Source organism: Gymnoscopelus braueri (assembly GCF_963280865.1).
Source record: "Gymnoscopelus braueri genome assembly, chromosome: 20".
NCBI lineage: Eukaryota > Metazoa > Chordata > Actinopteri > Myctophiformes > Myctophidae > Gymnoscopelus > Gymnoscopelus braueri.
The window spans coordinates 17812613-17830018 of NC_137622.1; the positions used below are offsets into that span (position 1 = coordinate 17812613).

A 17406-nucleotide genomic window follows, 5' to 3' on the forward strand; every position below is an offset into this window, starting at 1 on the left:
CTGATTATTTGACCACTACACAATTTTTCAAGCAATCACATCAGATGTCTCTTGTTGAATTGACATTTGTATGTTAGCTTTCAGTTAGTAAAGTTGAAAAGCTATGAACCATAGAAGGACTGGGACTTGAACATGGAATCTCGGTGCTGCAGTATATGATCTTGAGATGATAGTGAGACCAGGATACTGACACCTGGATATTGACCAGGATACTGACCAAGATACTGACCAGGATACTGACCAGGATACTGACACTGACCAGGATACTGACCAGGATTGTGACACCAGGATACTGACCAGGATACTGACCGGGACACTGACACCAGGATACTGACATTTGTGATAGCATCACAAATAATCAAATAGGCTTGTCTGACCATTAATGGGTTATACAGTAATGCAGTTATGACAAAAGTAACCAATCTTTAAGGAAATGTCTATGAAGCTAACTAGTCGAGGCACGGTGATATGAAGTGTGTCTCAAGACCCGCCCTACTCTGCCTCTTATTTGTGGTTTAATTTGAGGGTGGGTAAAACAATCAGAGACGGAGTAGAAGTGACATCTCACATTATGTTTCTTTTTATTTATTTATTTATTTATTCTACTGTATACATTTTTTAAATGTGTCAATTTGAGATTAAAATTAACATATGTATTTTATGTTTTTCAAATACAGAAAATACAATGTTTCAAATACTGCTCATCTCTGCTTATCACAAGCCAGACTACTCATATGCTGAGTTGGCGGTGCCGGCGGGATCAAACCTAAAAATGTGTGGTCCAAAGGTGAGTGCTCTTCTATCCTTTATTAAAATTGGATTAAGTAAATGATATTTTTGGGTTAAAAAAGGTTAAAGCACTATACACTATAGCACTATATTCTAAAATAAGTGTTAAATAGCTCTATATTCTGATAATTATCATTGCTATGGAGTGTTTGTTCAGTAAGGAGGAGTCTCCCCATCTCTCCAGCTCTTTAATAAAGAGATGGGTGACACCATTCAGCCAATCAGGAGAGAGTACCCATTTATCAGCTTTATTTCTATAGCGTTCCAGTTCCAATTTTGTCTGCTAATTTCTTTGTGTCATCACTTCTAATTTCACTTGTTTAATCTGTATCCTGTCTGAGTTCTCTATCTAATAAATTTTCTGTGTAATAAAGAGCTGGAGAGACATGGAGACTCCCGTTTCTGAACAAACACTCTACAGCATTGAGTACTATCAGAATATAGAGCTATTCAACACTTATTTTAACCAAAGAAAATAACTTACACTACCTTTAAGGGAGGCCAGCCAGCCGACGGACCATGGCCACGTCACTCTGACTCAGACATAACCATAAACAAACCCCATACGCGCCCATATATAGGCAGGACAACGGCCATGTCACTCTGACTCAGACATAACCATAAACAAACCTGATACGCCCACATAAAGGCATGTCACTATGACTCAGTCATAATCATAAACAAACCGGATATACCCATATATAGGCATATACAGGGATCCGGTTGTCCAGAGCCACAGCTTGGAACGCTATGCAGATATATGGTCATGTGCATACAGTATGGGACCGACCGACTTCAAACTAGGCATGCGCAGCGGCAAGGACTCGAGGGAGTGCGGTGGCCGAGTCGTTAGGATATGCAGTTGTCCAAAACCGCAGATCCGTCCGATATGGCCATACAGTATATGGCCATATATGGATATCCAGTTGTCCAGAACCTTCAATCCAAACAATATGCTCATATATGGGCATGCCAATATACACGGTATGGGCATATACTAGTGACATCAGGGATCTCCATACATGGGCATAATCATATCGGTCGGATCGGTGGTGCGATGTAGGTGTGAGGGAACCTCTAGCATTTCATAATTACACTACCATAAAATAAAATAAAAAAGCCTGTCAGGAGATATTGTCAAGCCAAATGTAATCTTTATTAGACTGTTTCTGTACAAAAAGCACTGGATCACAGGAAAAAAAAAACATGCATCTATTTACAGCATGGCCAAAGACAGGAAAAGAAAAAACTGGGGAGATCTCCCCATTTGTATTCTAAAGACATTAATTAAACATTGTGCTTTGATATACTTTGATGATATATTTCGTATTTCACAAAGATGCAGTACCTCTCCCCTTTTTCACATTGAATTAAACATTGAAAAAAGTATACTTTGCAGTTTTTAAAACCTCTGCTGAAAACCAGGGCGGCAAAAGCAAGCTTTCTACAACTATGACAAAAATATTTTCGCAAGCTATTTGAAAACTCTATGAGGATGGAATGGATACGAAGGAAAGAGGGGTGAGGGACGGGGTTGTGAAAAGTCAGCCAAGCTTTCACTGCAAGAGCAAATGCTCATGTTTTCATTGAAAATAGGTTTAGAGAGCCCATGATATTGAACTCAGATGTTTTGCAAGGTGTGCAAGTGCACTCTACAAGCTGGGTCTCATTCCCATAATTGAAAAAATGGCTTTCTCAAAGATCCGTGACAGATTTTCACCCATAAGCCCATATACAGTATATATGGTGACCAGGTGATGCAATTTGGTGATTTCAGATTTCTGTCAATCACCACGCTCTATTTGCATAAATTCCAGGGTTCAGTTAGTCCCAGCCTTGAGTCTTGCCCTCTTGTCCACTATTGCCATGGTTAGCAAATGGGAGATCTGAGAGCTTTGGAGTCTCAAGACAGCTTGTTTGGGGAATTCAAGGGATACAATGAGTGAGAAATATGAGTTGGTTATTTTTCTTGCCAATGTAGAGAAAATCTTCTAAATGAAATCAAGAAGCACCATAGAAAACCACTTATAGCTAGTGCTCCTTGAACTGAAATGGGAAGCGCTAACAATGCTAATAAACGATGCTAGGAAAAATGAAGGCCGGTTGTTTCCCCAACGTGACAAATGCCTGGCATAGAAAAATAACCAACTAAAATAGAATAAAAACTAAAATTGCCCATGATAAGCTATGCCTTGTCCATGAGGATAGACACCTAATGTTAAATGACAAAAGCCAACTGAATCATACCCAAGTTCCAACACATAACTGAAATGCCAATTCATAAAAAATTTAAAAAAGAGAGAAGACATTGTATGGGAGCATGGGCAATTGTAAGGCATCAAATATGACTTTTGTTCTTTAGAATTTCCTCAAACTTTTCCACTGGAATGTGGAAGATTAGCTTGCATTACAGAACAGTAAAACAATTGCATAATTAAATGATACAGATTGTGTGCAACGACAATAACAGCACCATCAACAACAACACTAACAATGATGGACGGTTCCTTGAGATCAGTGACCCATACATTTGAGTGGTTTTATATTCTGTTGCCATGATTTGCACAGGTGCCTGTTTTACTGTACATCCATTCACACCAAAACACAATGAACAGGACCGGGTCTATTAATAAGATGGATAAAATATCATTATTATTAAACTCCAAAACCAAAGGATATGTCTAAATCAAAAGCAAGAGTGATGAAATATCAGGATGTTATAAGCTTCTGGAAATATAAAAATTCACATGACAAGGATTTTGCCATTTCCGAATGGCAAAAAAAAACATATTGGTGCATGTCTGTCTAGCTTTTGTCTTTTCATTATTTTATTTTATTTTTTGTTTAGTTTTTTCTTTCCTTGTTTGCTAAGATGCATTGCTCTTATAAGTGCCCCAACAAAAATAGTGCATTAAGAAATAACCATGATTATACAATTCACAATAATACACAAAGACAAGAAGTACAGGGGGAAACACAAATGCTGTTTACAAAAAGTTAAATATAGTATCGGAAAAAGTATTTTTTTTATACAAAAGTGATGAAGCATTTATCCTGCTTTTAAAAACAGGGAGACCATGTCGTGACTTTTGTTTTTACAAAAGGGGGTTTTCCTCTCACTTTATCCACTCTTTTTACAATATCTAAAAGGTATTAAGACATCAAATGTGTTTACATATATATTTGAGACTATCATTCAGGCCTAAATCACAAAAGTAATCCCAAAACATACTTTATAAATACATATAAAATAAGCACAATCAGAAGAATAACAAGAGATCTGGTACCTAAATGTGATTAAAACTGCTGCAAGCATTTCACCTACCACTCAACACACCCCGAAATAGAACTATTGTACTGTATTTCAAAAATGGTCAACATCCAAAAAAACCTCAAAGCCTTGGGCTGCCCTGATGATATTCAGATAACAGACAAATGTTAGTATAACATTTGCTCTTTTCTTCCACGGCACAACGTTTGCCAACGTTTTCAATAGCTTAGAAAAGTACTGCATTTTTCCTTGTTCAAAACATGATAGACACGCACATTGTTCAAAGCTATGGTACAGAAAGGAAAACGCTAAAAGACTGTGGTAGTTGATATCAATGGTCTTTACGGAACATATTTTTCTAGATATTGTGGGCTTTTTCTGATTGACAACCCACCCTTCCCCCCCCAAGTTTGGAATATTCCAACAAGGTCCCATAGCTGAAGGAGAGAGAGAGTTTGATATTCGTGGGTTCTGGACTCATTCCATCTTTTGAAAGCTCTAGTTGCCTTTTCGCTACCCCTCTTCCTGCAACTCACAGTGGTTAAACGACTGGAGACCAATTCTTCAGAGTCCAGTCTTCAGAGACGTCAGTCATGCAAACAAGCCTTTGTTAAAAACAGCACAATACTCATACGACATGTAGTACTGTAGACTGCCCATCCTAGCCGCAGTTTCCTATTCACATTGCTAGTTTTTCTTGATCCGCTAACCTCCTCAATCGGTCGGGGATCTGGGGGAAGGCTTCTTATACACAGTAAACTCCTAAGAGTCAAATCAACACTCTGGATTTTACTGTGCACCTATACAGGAATGAAAGTGACACTGATGTCCCCACGTGGAGGAGATGGTGATAGATTCACCTAAACAGCGCTGACAGAAACAGATTTCGAACGACAGGAAAACTTTGCCCGGAACTTTTTTTTTTTCTTGTGCAGTGACAGATCCTGGGTTGGAAGGGGTTGGTCGGTTCCGAGGACTGATGAAATCAATAAGATAGAGGTCCTGTTTGGAGATCCTGTATGTGAGTGCCCATCACCACAGGGGACAGTGGGCTCGTGAAATCTGCCTGTAGGCTTCTCTTCACATAGGTGGGACTATGAGACCTGCCATGGCTGAAGTAGAAGCACACAAAAAACTGAATTATTGACACTGTCATCTACATTACACATCTCTCTCACGATCGCGCACACACGCGCACGCACACACACACGCACACGCACACGCACGCACACGCACACGCACACACACACACACACACACACACACACACACACAGTACACTGATAACCGTGAGTCTGTCAAAAACAATACCACATTTTTATATCAGAATGTCAGAATGCATTGTACAAGTGAGCGCTTGAATCATTTGCTACAGGAAAACATTTGAGCTGAAGTCAAATGTTTGGAATGATGATCATGCTTTAAAATCCCCCCAACATTCTAGAATCAACATCCCAAAAGAGCCACAAGTTATGGATCAACTTTGAGCTTCAAACCAGCCTTAACAAAAAAGAAAAAGAAAAAAAGTTAACCAAAGTCTAGCATTACATGGACTTCGTCCGCCTCTCTAGCTTCGACCAAGATAGCAACAGCCAGGGGTCTCTGATAGGCAGGAAAGGGGGGAGGGATGCTCACCCTGTAGGCTGCTGCCATTGGAGGAGGTGCAGGTGGGGGGCGGGGACTGCTGTGGCCGCACGACAGGGGCGAAGGCGCTCTTCTGTTTGACTGCAGAAACCATATGGACAGGAGAGAATGAATAAGGGCCTATGGGTCGGGAGGGGGAGGGGTGGACAAAGGATGGAGGAGGAAGAGTGGAGAAGGAGAGAGGGATGAGGCGGTTGGGACGGCAAGAGGAAGAAAGGTTTAAGAGGGAGGAAGAGTAGGAGGAGGAAGATCCAGGTACGGAGGGCTGAGGGAGGTGACAGTAACAGGCAGGCACACAGTCAGGAGGAGGTGAGTGACTGAATGGAGATGAGATGAGGCATGCAGGGGAGGAGGGTGGGGGGCGGGTGGGGTTTCTCAGAGGAATGAATCCCTGCCTTAGAAAAGGGCCAAGGTGGAGGAACATGCTCCGAGCAAACAGGTACAGAACTGGCAAAGTTAAGTTGATCCATAACTTGTATAGGCCCACATTAGACTTTAGCACAAACCTTTTCCTGAGGGCAGCCGTAACCTCCATCCAATGTCCACAAACACAATGTACATGTCTGTATGTATGTACATTCGTAAATATGTTAATATTCGTAAACATGTTTGTGTGCATGCCCGTGGGCACACGTGTGCCCGCGTGCGTACGCATGCGTGGGTGTGTGTGTGTGTGTGTGTGTGTGTGTGTGTGGACAGTCGGTGTCTAATGAAACTAGAAATGTTCAAATCAAACATCTCATTTGTGATATTCTGGTCTCTGCATACTGTACAACTGCATCTCATTCATTGTTGTACTAACGTTACATAGATCACCTCACGCCAGTCGCTGCTGTAACTGAATACTGAGTACAACTGAGTTCCACAGAGTTGCGTTAACCATTATTTTAGTCCCCAATATTCCTGCAAATAACTTGAGGAAAAGCGATTCAAAATGGAGCTGAACTATAAAATGAACAGCAGGATGTACATGTGATTATTATCCCTCAGTGCCAAACAGTATCAGCTGTACAGGAATGAGTACTTCTCAGATTTTTTTTTTCTTCTCTCAGATTCCTCTTTGATCTCCTGACATCACGGATGAGATGTATTTCTTAGCTCATGTTAATGGATTTGGCCCAAAGCGTGAATGCATGAGTGATGCGATGAGGATGTTAGTTGGTTAGTAGTGGGAAGAAATGCAAGACGATGGAACACGGAACATTCAAGAGGAGATGAAGACTCGGAAAACAATGCATGGTGCTGTACAGTGCACACCTTTCACCCCCAACCCCCCTGCTCAGTGGACACACAACGTTCAAACCCTCTGAGGCATAACTGCAGCGAGATGATGTGAGCCCACCTTTTTTGTTGTGTCAAGAGACCACAACATCAACTGGCATCCAAATACTGTTTGAGTAGCTAAACGAGTCTCACTGAGACCTGGGCCCTTTTGATACACTAGCCAAAACAATAGTCACTTCCCTTGGGGTCAGTTAGGATATACTAGACTGAAAAAAATTATACAAAAGCAACAACAACAACAACAAAAACACCTGCGCCCTGCAACTGAGAGGAGTAATACGAGGCATGCTAATCACATTGATGTGGGAAGTTTCAATCGCACACTTACAAGAGGGATGTAATAGATTGGAAGACTGTACACCCTGAGTTTTTTCAACAGGACTACTTGTTATTTTGTTAAATATCTGCCGCAGAATTTTAGGTACAACATTAGGCTGTATGTCTACATACTCAATGGAAACCTGAGATAAATAATGAGTTTTATCCCAAACTGAGATATCCCCCATTTGGAAAATAGCATTTACTTATACAAACTATATAATGAATTTGTTATTTTCTCTCAATGTTCTCTCTCACTGAAAATGGGATCATCTGTATTTTTAAACAATTGTCTTCTGAATTTGAGGTATCAAATTAATCTCTAAATGGATACACAGCACAGCACATCAGTGCTTTTTGGAATACGACCCTTCAAATGAGAAAAGCAGACCGTTATTCACACGAAGCTGGCTTAGCAGCACCACTTTACCAAGTACTCCTGTCCTCCTGACAGTACTCCTGTCCTCATATCTCAGAGTAGTATACGTATTACACAAATTACCACTAGAGATTACAGTGTGCTTTGAGACGTGTTTGAAATGTTCATTTATGGATACAGTAAGTACCGCTGAGACACCGTGGCGGGGCGGGAGGTGGCATGTACTTACTTGCGTAGGGGGAATTCGCCGTGGACCCGTTCAGGAAGCTAGGTGATCCCGGCACTCCCAGGTTGGTCATGCCTGCGCCATAGCCGTTCATGGTGGACGTGATGGTGTTGTAGTTGGACTGCTGGGGCGTGGAGCTGGGAGCGTAGCCACGAGGTGACACGCTGTTGGAGTTGCGGGAGTAGCCTGACAGATAAAGGACAATACGGGTTAGCTCGTGGGTTTATCGCTGACATTTAGATGAATGAAAACTAGATGGAAACAATTAAAGGTTAGTGAGCGTAACGTGTGGCTTCACTTCCTTCTCATATGTGAATGTGCTGTGTGTCGTCTGACTGTGCTCCCTGCATAGCAGTGTTTGAGGCAGGACGTGGAACATTAATGTTTACATCACGACCCAATAAGACTTGCAAAGAAAGGGGGTCTCTCATAGAATCATAACACTATTTTCCACAGCTCCTCAGAGAGCTCCAGAGTTGAATCCGACACGCTGCTGCTCTGTTCGGGATTGTCCCTCTCTGCCTCTCCCTCCACTGTTCTCCCTGACATGTGTTTCCCATTGCCTGCTCACTCCCGCTCTCCTCCCAGGGCAACGCTCCATCAACGGCTCCTGCTGGGAATTGCGTTGGCCCGAACCAGGAAGTGGGGGAGAGAGAGAGAGAGAGAGAGAGAGTGAGAGGTGGAGAGAGAGAGAGAGAGAGAGAGAGATCGAGTGGGAAAAATAGGAAGAGAGAGTAAAAAAAAGAGGGATGGAATGAGAGAGAGAGAGCAAAAGAAACAGAGTGAGAAACAGAGCAAGAAGGAGAGAGAGAGAGAGAGAGAGAAAGGGAAAGAGAGAGAGAGAGCTACTTGGCATTAGCGTGCGCTGGCTGTGCTCAGTAAGCATGCCCTGAGGTTGGTGGGAACTCGGGTGCCTCATGGGGGGGGGTAAAGGGCATGCTAAGTGCTAGAGGGAACATTGGTATTCAATGCATCTTGGATGAGGGTCAATCAACGAGAGCACGGAGAGGGAGGCAGAGGGCCCGGAGGTTAAGGTAACTGCAGAACACCACCGGGGTGAAAGATGAAGGACAGGCTGCGCCTGCAGGGAGACGTCTGTAACTCTATCGCCACTGTGACTGGTTGACGTCACTTCAAGGTCACCCTCCACTCCCCCCCCCCCAGCCCCCCCCACCCATTCCGTTGAGGTCAGCGAGAGTTAGTCGGTACCACCAGGGCCGTGTGTAGTTCTACAGCACACAGAAACTACTGCTACAACATAAACCGAGACCCCCCCCCCCAGCACTGCCGCTACCCCCACCCCCCGACGCTCCTCGTCTCCCTACCATAACCACCACCACCGCCACCACTACTGCTCACCACACAACCCCCCATGCTGGCGCTGAGGGAAGCTGTCATTATGAGGTAAAACAAGTGATGGTGAGCGAAGACAAACTCCAGAGGAAAAAATGAAATAATCCATTTTGCACAAGGACGACGTGATGTAAAGCAGGCCCCCGCAGTGCTGCTCCTCTGGAATTACGGCAGTAAATTACGTAGCCCGTCCGTTTGATAAGGCCCGGGCATGCGAGGCCCTATTTTTATTAATGTTTTAATCACACTACGTAATTGCGAGGGGCACAAAGAGACATTTCATAGTTCCATAACAGTGGAGGGACTTGGTTCGGGCCCTCAGTGTAATGTTCCGAAGCGCGCGGACATAAAACTATGGAATTATGAATTTTCACGATGGCTGCGGTCCTTTTCCCATGACCTCATAGATTCCTGTAGGTGTTTCGCTCCTGCGCCGATGTGAAAAGCAGACAAAGGGGAAGGCAGGAGGAGAAGGAGAAGTAGGAAGAGAAAAAAAAGGAGGGGAGGCAGAACGCTGAGGTGTCACAGGAGAAAAAACAGCTCAGTGATGGTTTTCTTTTGTCTACATGTGTGCGCGGCTCCAACATGAGCAATCTGTTCATCGCACGTTCAGACCTATTTCCTGTACAACCATGAAAGAGCTGCCTGCTGACAGGAAACATGGGCTATTTCTCTGTAGTAGCCGTGTGGATCGCAGCAGAAGATGTACCGTTGTATGTGTGCGGTGCACGAGCATGTGTGTGTGTCTATGTGTTTATCGCATCCATGTGCAAGTGTGTCCCTCCATTCAAAACACCTCTCTATACACCTTTATAGCTCAGCTACTTTTTCTGTATAAAATGGATATGTCTAACTGTGTGTGTGTGTGTGTGTGTGTGTGTGTGTGTGTGTGTGTGTGTGTGTGTGTGTGTGTGTGTGTGTGTGTGTGTGTGAGTGAGTGTGTGTGTGTGTGTGTGTGTGCGTGTGCGCACACCTCTGTGTTTGTGTATGTGAGTGTGCGGTTTCAGTGTGTGGGAGAGTTCTGCTCAATACGCTTGACAATGTGTCACTTTTGTTTATTGATGTTTAAACTTGACCCTTACGCTTTGGGAAAGCAAACTTGTGCTGGCTGCATCTTGCACACACATGCACGCACGCACGCACACACACACGCTTTAAAGGAAAAACAGTTTTGTTCCAAAGAATAACACTAATAGTTGATAATATTTATAACATGAGTTAATCAGATATGTCATGAAAATAAAATAAAATAAATCCAACAGTACATTTAACCCTATCCCTCTTACAGTTAAATTAACAGTCAGCATTTTGCAATGTACTGTATGGACCCAAAATGTAGGTCGTCAAATAAGTTGCATAATGCACCTGCATTCGTACAGTAATGAAGCATTGCGTTAGTACACGCAGGTCACGGGAGTCATAGGCGCCTCAACTATAATCAGCTGTCAGTCTGCTGATTGTTTTCAATCAGCCACGCTTTTCTACACACCAATCACAGCTCTGCTGATTGTTACCACATCAGCCACGCTTTTCTGCACTCCGATCACAACTCATTCCCGCAACAAGGCGGTCCATTTAAATCCTCCTACACTGAATCTCTGCTTTTCAATTGCTGCCACACACGCTGCTGCTGCTGGAAAAGCTCCTCCACCACCCCAGCCTCCATCGTCTATTTAAGATTCCTGCATGGCTCAAAAGTTAAACCGAATGTGAAACTTAAATTCATGTGTGCGTGGCTCTAAAGTAAACTGAAATTCTATGTTTGCATGACTCAATTTCAACTAATTAAATGTCTTGCTATGTGCCCGCTCTTGTATAGCCTTGTATTCCTTAGAGTCACATAGAGCTCCATTATGAGTTTGGGTGTACATTCAGCTGAAACACTCTATAAGAGACACTACAACTTCATGACAAACATGTTTAATTTGCCAGTGCTTAGCACAACACTTTTCTAACTGCTACTACAGTATAGCTTACTGAGCATGTGTATTCGTGTGTGTGTGTGTGTGTGTGTGTGTGTGTGTGTGTGTGTGTGTGTGTGTGTGTGTGTGTGTGTGTGTGTGTGTGTGTGTGTGTGTGTGTGTGTGTGTGTGTGTGTGTGTGTGTGCGCCATGCGTACGGGGTAGGTGGTAGAGCGGGTACTGACCCTGGTCACCCTGCGAGGCCTCGGAGATGTTGACGGCCAGCTGGCTGCTGAAGGAGTTGACTCCCATCATGCCGGAGTGCGCGGAGCCGGAGAGCGAGGGCAGCTGGTTGTGGCTGCGTGGCACGCTGTAGAGAGCCTCTGTCAGGTCTGCTGCTCGCTTCAAAATGATCTCCTGGAGACAGACAGAGAGTGGATGAGATGGAGGGATATGGAAAGGCAGAGAGCAAAGAAATTGAGAGGGCATGATGGGATGATGGAGTGAGGGAGGGTTGGAAATGGGAGAGAAAGAGAGGCAGAAGGAGGGAAAAGAAGGTCAAAGGTCAGTGTATTTGCTAAATGGAATAGTTTGTAAGGCTTGTCATCCAAGGCGACACCGCCAGGATGAACACGAGTTTGACAATGAAGTCTCTTTTAAAGGTGACCTCATTCTCTTTAATTTAAGAAATAGCTCTAATAATAAAAAACGTTAACGATTCTAAGTATACTAAGAATGCCCTGCAGAAATCCCACAGACGGCGTTGCTCCCCCCAGTTTCCTGCAACTCTATGACCTGAGTTCTCCCTAAATGAAAAGTCTTTTTTTAATTAACCTCCATGTCATTAATACATGTAATTGTTAGAACTTTAGTAGCTGATCACAGGTTTTCTGTTTTGTGTTTTTGTCAGTAGCCTGGAGTTTAAAGAAGCAGGTGTGTGCCCAGCGCTGCCCGCAAGATTGCCTGATTGACTCTTGGACTGGTCAAATCTGGGCACACCAGGGAAACACAATGGAGAAAAAAGGTGCCCTTGAATTTTCTTTCTCACGGTCAGGTCCAGGGACCACCAGGGGTACGTAACTCTCAGAGTTAAATTAACACTGAGGATTTTTACAGTGTGGGTTGAGGTCCCAGAGATAATTATTTGTGTCAATTAGGGTCCGTGGATTGATCAAACTGGGGGTCCTTGAAATTCAAAACGTTGAGAATCACTGCTCTTGAACAAGGCACTTAACCCTCAGATTACAGTTACAGTGAAAACCCCTTAGTGTCTACAGTAACAGTGGAAGAATGTGCTTGTTTTTGCCCAGCAGCTCCCAGGAGCATATTACACTGTATGAAAGTGAAGATAATCTGTGCTGAAAGAGAGCATGCATGTTTGCTTAACATTCTGTGCACAAATACGCAGCAAAAGGGATGTGTTAACACAACGTGTGTAATAATGGACCAGTCAGGGCCACATTTGTACAAAATGTTTACACTTTTCTACAGCGTGGCACCTAGGGAGCAAGCCGCCTAGAAGAGCGGTGTGTGTGTGTGGTTCTTTGAATATAAGTCCTATTTAATTTTTAAGAAATGTTTTTAATCTACAAGCTTACAGCGGATTGCGATGCAGCGTGTTGTGACCTTTTAGATCATCTATTTTCAAAACATTTTGATTGATATTAAAAAAAAAAAAAAACACAGATATTCTGTTATGGGGGGCCCCTGGCACAACAACTTTTCAGATGGGGGTCCGCGGGCAATAATAACAAATCAATTTGGAGGTCATTGACATGAAAATCTTTAGTACCTGGTTGTTGTGAGGCATTCCATACAAAGCCTCCACCAGGTCGGCAGCCCTCTTCAACAGCACCTCCTGTAAGACACACAGGCAGTCTCTTATCATTCTGTCTCTCCTCTCTAACAGGGGAAGCAGCACAGTAACTTTAAAGACCACACATTTTGAACTGCTGATGATGGGTAGTGAAATTCCGGGTAAAAAAGAAAAAAGGAGCTAAAATGTTATTGCTTCTATAAACATCAAACCCCCTCAGCCCACAACATAATCTGGGCAGTATTACTAGCTTTCACACTTTCAAGAGGTTAAATCATTCTTTTGTAACTGCATGTGAGAAAATTGCGAGTCAGGGAAAAAGGCGATGCTTTAGATCCTGGCGGTTTGAGCTGTGAAAAGGGAAGGGATGCATTAAAATGCAATCATTGTTTTACAGAGTACAACTCACAGGTTAGCTTTAATGACAAGGCCCATGTGTGATAAACAACCCCACAAAGGCAGCTGTCTGCATTTCATTTGCACCCCTGTGTCAAACACACCTCCCACAAACACAGACAGACGAGCAACACACATACACATGCACTCACATGCAAACAGGCATGCATTTTCATACACGCACACGCGCGCGCGCGCACACACACACACACACACACACACACACACACACACACACACACACACACACACACACACACACACACACACACACACACACACACACACACACACACACACACACACACACACACACACACTCATGGACAAGCATTGCAATCCAAATGCTGTTTTTCTCTAGTCCACCGGTCCCCTACTCTTCATCACAGCACAATACAGCAATCTCTCCTCTTCTTGAAACCTTCCTCTCTTCACCTCTCCCTCTCTCTCTCTCTCTCTCTCTCTCTCTCTCTCTCTCTCTCTCTCTCTCTCTATCTCTCTCTCCCTGTCCTCCCCCTCCTTTGAGCTGCGGGCCTGTAGACGGAGGTGGCATCTATTTTGTCAGGGCACCTGCTTCGCCGCGACACTGACACTGACACCGACACAACACTGACACGACACTGACAGCAAATTATTGTGATCAGAAGTGACTCGTGCCGCGGAGGTGCACGTGCTCAAAATGGCCGCCAACGGCTAGATAGACGGACGGATATGCCCGCAGGGGAGGAGAGGGGAAGGGGGAAAGTAGGTATGGAGGGAGGGGAGGGGGGACTGCTGTGGGGAGATGCAGCCTAGGGGTAGTGAGAACCCATTAACACTGTGAGCGTTCAGAGCTGCGGACCACTGGCTTATTAGAGGCCCGTTGCATCTGTTTATTGAATTTCCCTCTGCCTAATTCACCCCCTCTTTCTCTCTCTCTCTCTGTCATCCCTCCATCCCCCCTCCTCTCTCTCCTCTCTGGCCCCCAGGCTGTTTTTCCCACCCCCCCGGAGGAGGAAGCGTCCAATCTCTCGCCAGCAGCCCAGCGGGTCGCCGTCTTAATAACAATAACAGGCCTGATAAATAGATAAATAGGACCTCATGCTGGAAACACTCGTAGGCTCTGCCAGAGTTAAATTGGGAGGACAAACACAAGCACAAGCACACGCACACACACACACACACACACACACACACACACACACACACACACACACACACACACACACACACACACACACACACACACAGACCCATGTGTGAGGGAAGAGAGTTAGACAGGAGAGAGGGGAGCAAAAGGAGAAAGGAGGGGAGGTGCTCAGTTTACAGACAAACTAACAGTCACCAGGTGAGTGTGAGATGACAACGCCTATCACTCAATACAACACAAAACAAACCACAGCAAACAGGTCACTCAATCACAAGGTCAGCAGGGTATATCACACGATAAGACAGTGGGGGATGCCGGGTGTTTACGTGTGTGTGTGTGTGTGTGTGTGTGTGTGTGTGTGTGTGTGTGTGTGTGTGTTGGGGGGGGTGACAGGTAGGTGTGAGGAAGACAGTGATGAGAGGGATGAGGAGTATAGGTGGGGATGCGGGCTGGACGAGAGGCGGTGTTGTGGGAGCCTCTGGTGGAGGTCTCAGGGGTATTACAGGGAGGAGGGGCCTGGTCTCCGCCTCCGTGAGGACCTGATGCGTGGTGTGTTTGTGTGTGTTTGTGTGTGTGTGTGTGTGTGGGGGGGGGGGTGACACTAAGAGAGGGAGAGAGAGATAGCAAAGGATAGCAATGGAGAGAGGAGGTGGAACATGAAAAAAGGGACAGAGCGACAGAGAGGGTTAGATTGTTGGATGGATGGATGGATGGGTGGATGGACGGACGGACATACGGATAGATGGATAAAAGAGTGAGGGCCAGAAGGAGAAGTGGCGTGACCCTCCAAAGTAGCAGAGAGTCTGACGGATTAAATCTAAGAAAAGAGCAGCGTCTGTAAATACAAACAATAAAAAAGGGGGCTGGGAAGTACAAACAAAAACAGATGTTTGGACAAAAAGGCACTGAGAGAGAAATGAGAAACAGAAGAGGTGTAAACAATGTGGCAAACGGAGAGAGGGGGGATGAGGCATGGGGGTGGGGGGGGTAAGAGAGGAGGAATAGAAAGTGAATGAGAGCAAGGGAAAGAGGGAGGGAGGGAGGGACTGAAGAGGAGGATAGTAGATGAACAGCTGGGTAAGAGAGCTTCACTGTCATTATCAGGGTGTGAGAGAAAGCCCCCCCTTCTCACACCCCCGCCTCTCCAATTCCTCCTGCACTTCATTCTAATTACCCAGACTGCACTATACTGTAGTACGCTCGTTTACTGACAATTATTACTGAAAAAGCAGTGAGCTCATGTATAGAAATGGCTCATCAAGTCATCAACCTCTGCTTCGGTTTTCTATCCCTAAGCCTAAGAACACCTCCTCTACTCAAACACAGTGGATATTGTTTTAATCAAATAATGTAATAGTACCACTACCTACTTTATTCTATATTCATCTTGTACACCAGGGTTACAACCACGTAATACAGAGCTGTTAAGTTCGAGATTCAAGTACTGTACTGTAGTCCTGTGACAGCCACAGGAATCTTTTTTTTAAAGGGAGCGGAGGGGGGTCTTACAAAAAGAAGCAAGTTAACCACAGCCAGTGTTTTTCTATCCCTGAGTCAGACCGCTCTTCCCCTCGCTCCGCTCAGCGATCAAAAAAGAAAAAGTGAACAAGGATGCCCCCCCCCCTCCCCTCCCCATCCTCCCCCATTTCCCACGACAGAATATGACCTCAAGAGGAAAGGATCCAACAAGATGACTAGCGGCATCCAGTCCAGCTGGGCAGAGCGCTAGAACCAAGCAGAGAGACTGATAGCACCAGTTACAGAAATAACACTGCACTGATGAGAGCAAGAGAAAAAGACAACGTTTTTGGATAATTTGGGGGAGGGGAGGGGTGTCGGGGGGGGGGGGGGGGGGGGATTGGTTACAGGCATGTGTCTCGTTATGTTTTGCATAATCACAGAGCAAAGCAAAGCCGATTTATTATTAACACTAGTAAATGTTTGCTTGTTTGAATGAATCGTGCAATGTTGACACTCTGCAAAATGATAAATGGAAAGTTATTATCCAATCAATGTTTAAAATCTATTATTGCAATTTATCTTTCTGCTGAGTGCAGAATTTGAATGAGGTGTGGGTTGCAATCAGCAGTGCAGCTCTGGTTTTCATAAAAGACAAGTGTTTAATTTAGGAGTGCTGCTTTTGGCAGAAGGACTTCTTGTACAGGTATGTATGTGACTATGCATTTATATTTCATTAGTATATTTTCATCATCCACATTGGCGCTGTCAGGCAGAAACCTACTGTATCGGGTTAGTTTCATATATCGGGATATTTCATATTTTTCAGGTTTTTCATTTTATGCTTTTTAAACTTATACTGACGTGTCATAATTTGATGCATAAGCTAGTAGATCAGTATTTTTACTATTTTTGATCGATTTGAAAATTTTTGAAAATGTTCGCTTCAGACATGCCCAAAATAGGGATGTCAGCTTTGAAAGTGGTTAAGTCTGTCTGTGGGTTTTATAGATATTTAACCAATGACAAGTATTAACAAGAGCTTGTGACTAATAATAAGATCCATTGGAACAGAGTAATTTTTTTCCATTTCCTGAAAAGTTACAGTTTTGCACACAATGTTTCCGCCCGATAATGCCGATATAATATACATACCTGTACACTCATGCATACATACAGTACACATGCATACATCCATAGTCATCACAATGTCACATGACAACAATAAGTTTACAAAACAGTAGCACGATAAGGCACGTTTCAGTTTATCTTCAGCTACAACTCCCATTTATGACTCAAATCAGGTCAAATCAATGAATCTTATTATTTTTCACCTGGATTCACTTGGTCACACGCGCACACGCACGCACGCACGCACCGACTCACGCACGCACACAAACGGAAACGCTGGTACCAAAATAAGACCAGGCTGTCACTCTCAA

At 44.1% G+C, this 17406-nt stretch overlaps 1 protein-coding gene across 6 annotated transcripts in view; it reads right to left on the reverse strand.

Annotated features, from left to right (window-relative positions):
• Positions 1-4496: 4496 nt before the first annotated feature.
• LOC308076539 (transcription factor COE3) overlaps positions 4497-17406 on the reverse strand; it is a 127550-nt gene continuing 114640 nt past the window's right edge. For 2 of the 6 annotated variants that reach the window (XM_080416882.1, XM_080416881.1), the window contains exons 12-16: positions 12958-13023; positions 11411-11582; positions 7915-8097; positions 5696-5785; positions 4497-5172 (exon numbers count right to left, since the gene is read on the reverse strand). In XM_080416882.1, the coding sequence (XP_080273008.1) occupies positions 5141-5172; positions 5696-5785; positions 7915-8097; positions 11411-11582; positions 12958-13023 (543 nt within the window). In that variant the 3' untranslated portion in view covers positions 4497-5140. Of the gene's footprint in view, positions 5173-5695; positions 5786-7914; positions 8098-11383; positions 11583-12957; positions 13024-17406 lie in introns of all 6 variants that reach the window. The other 4 variants (XM_080416880.1, XM_080416879.1, XM_080416884.1 and 1 more) reach the window with 3 other exon arrangements.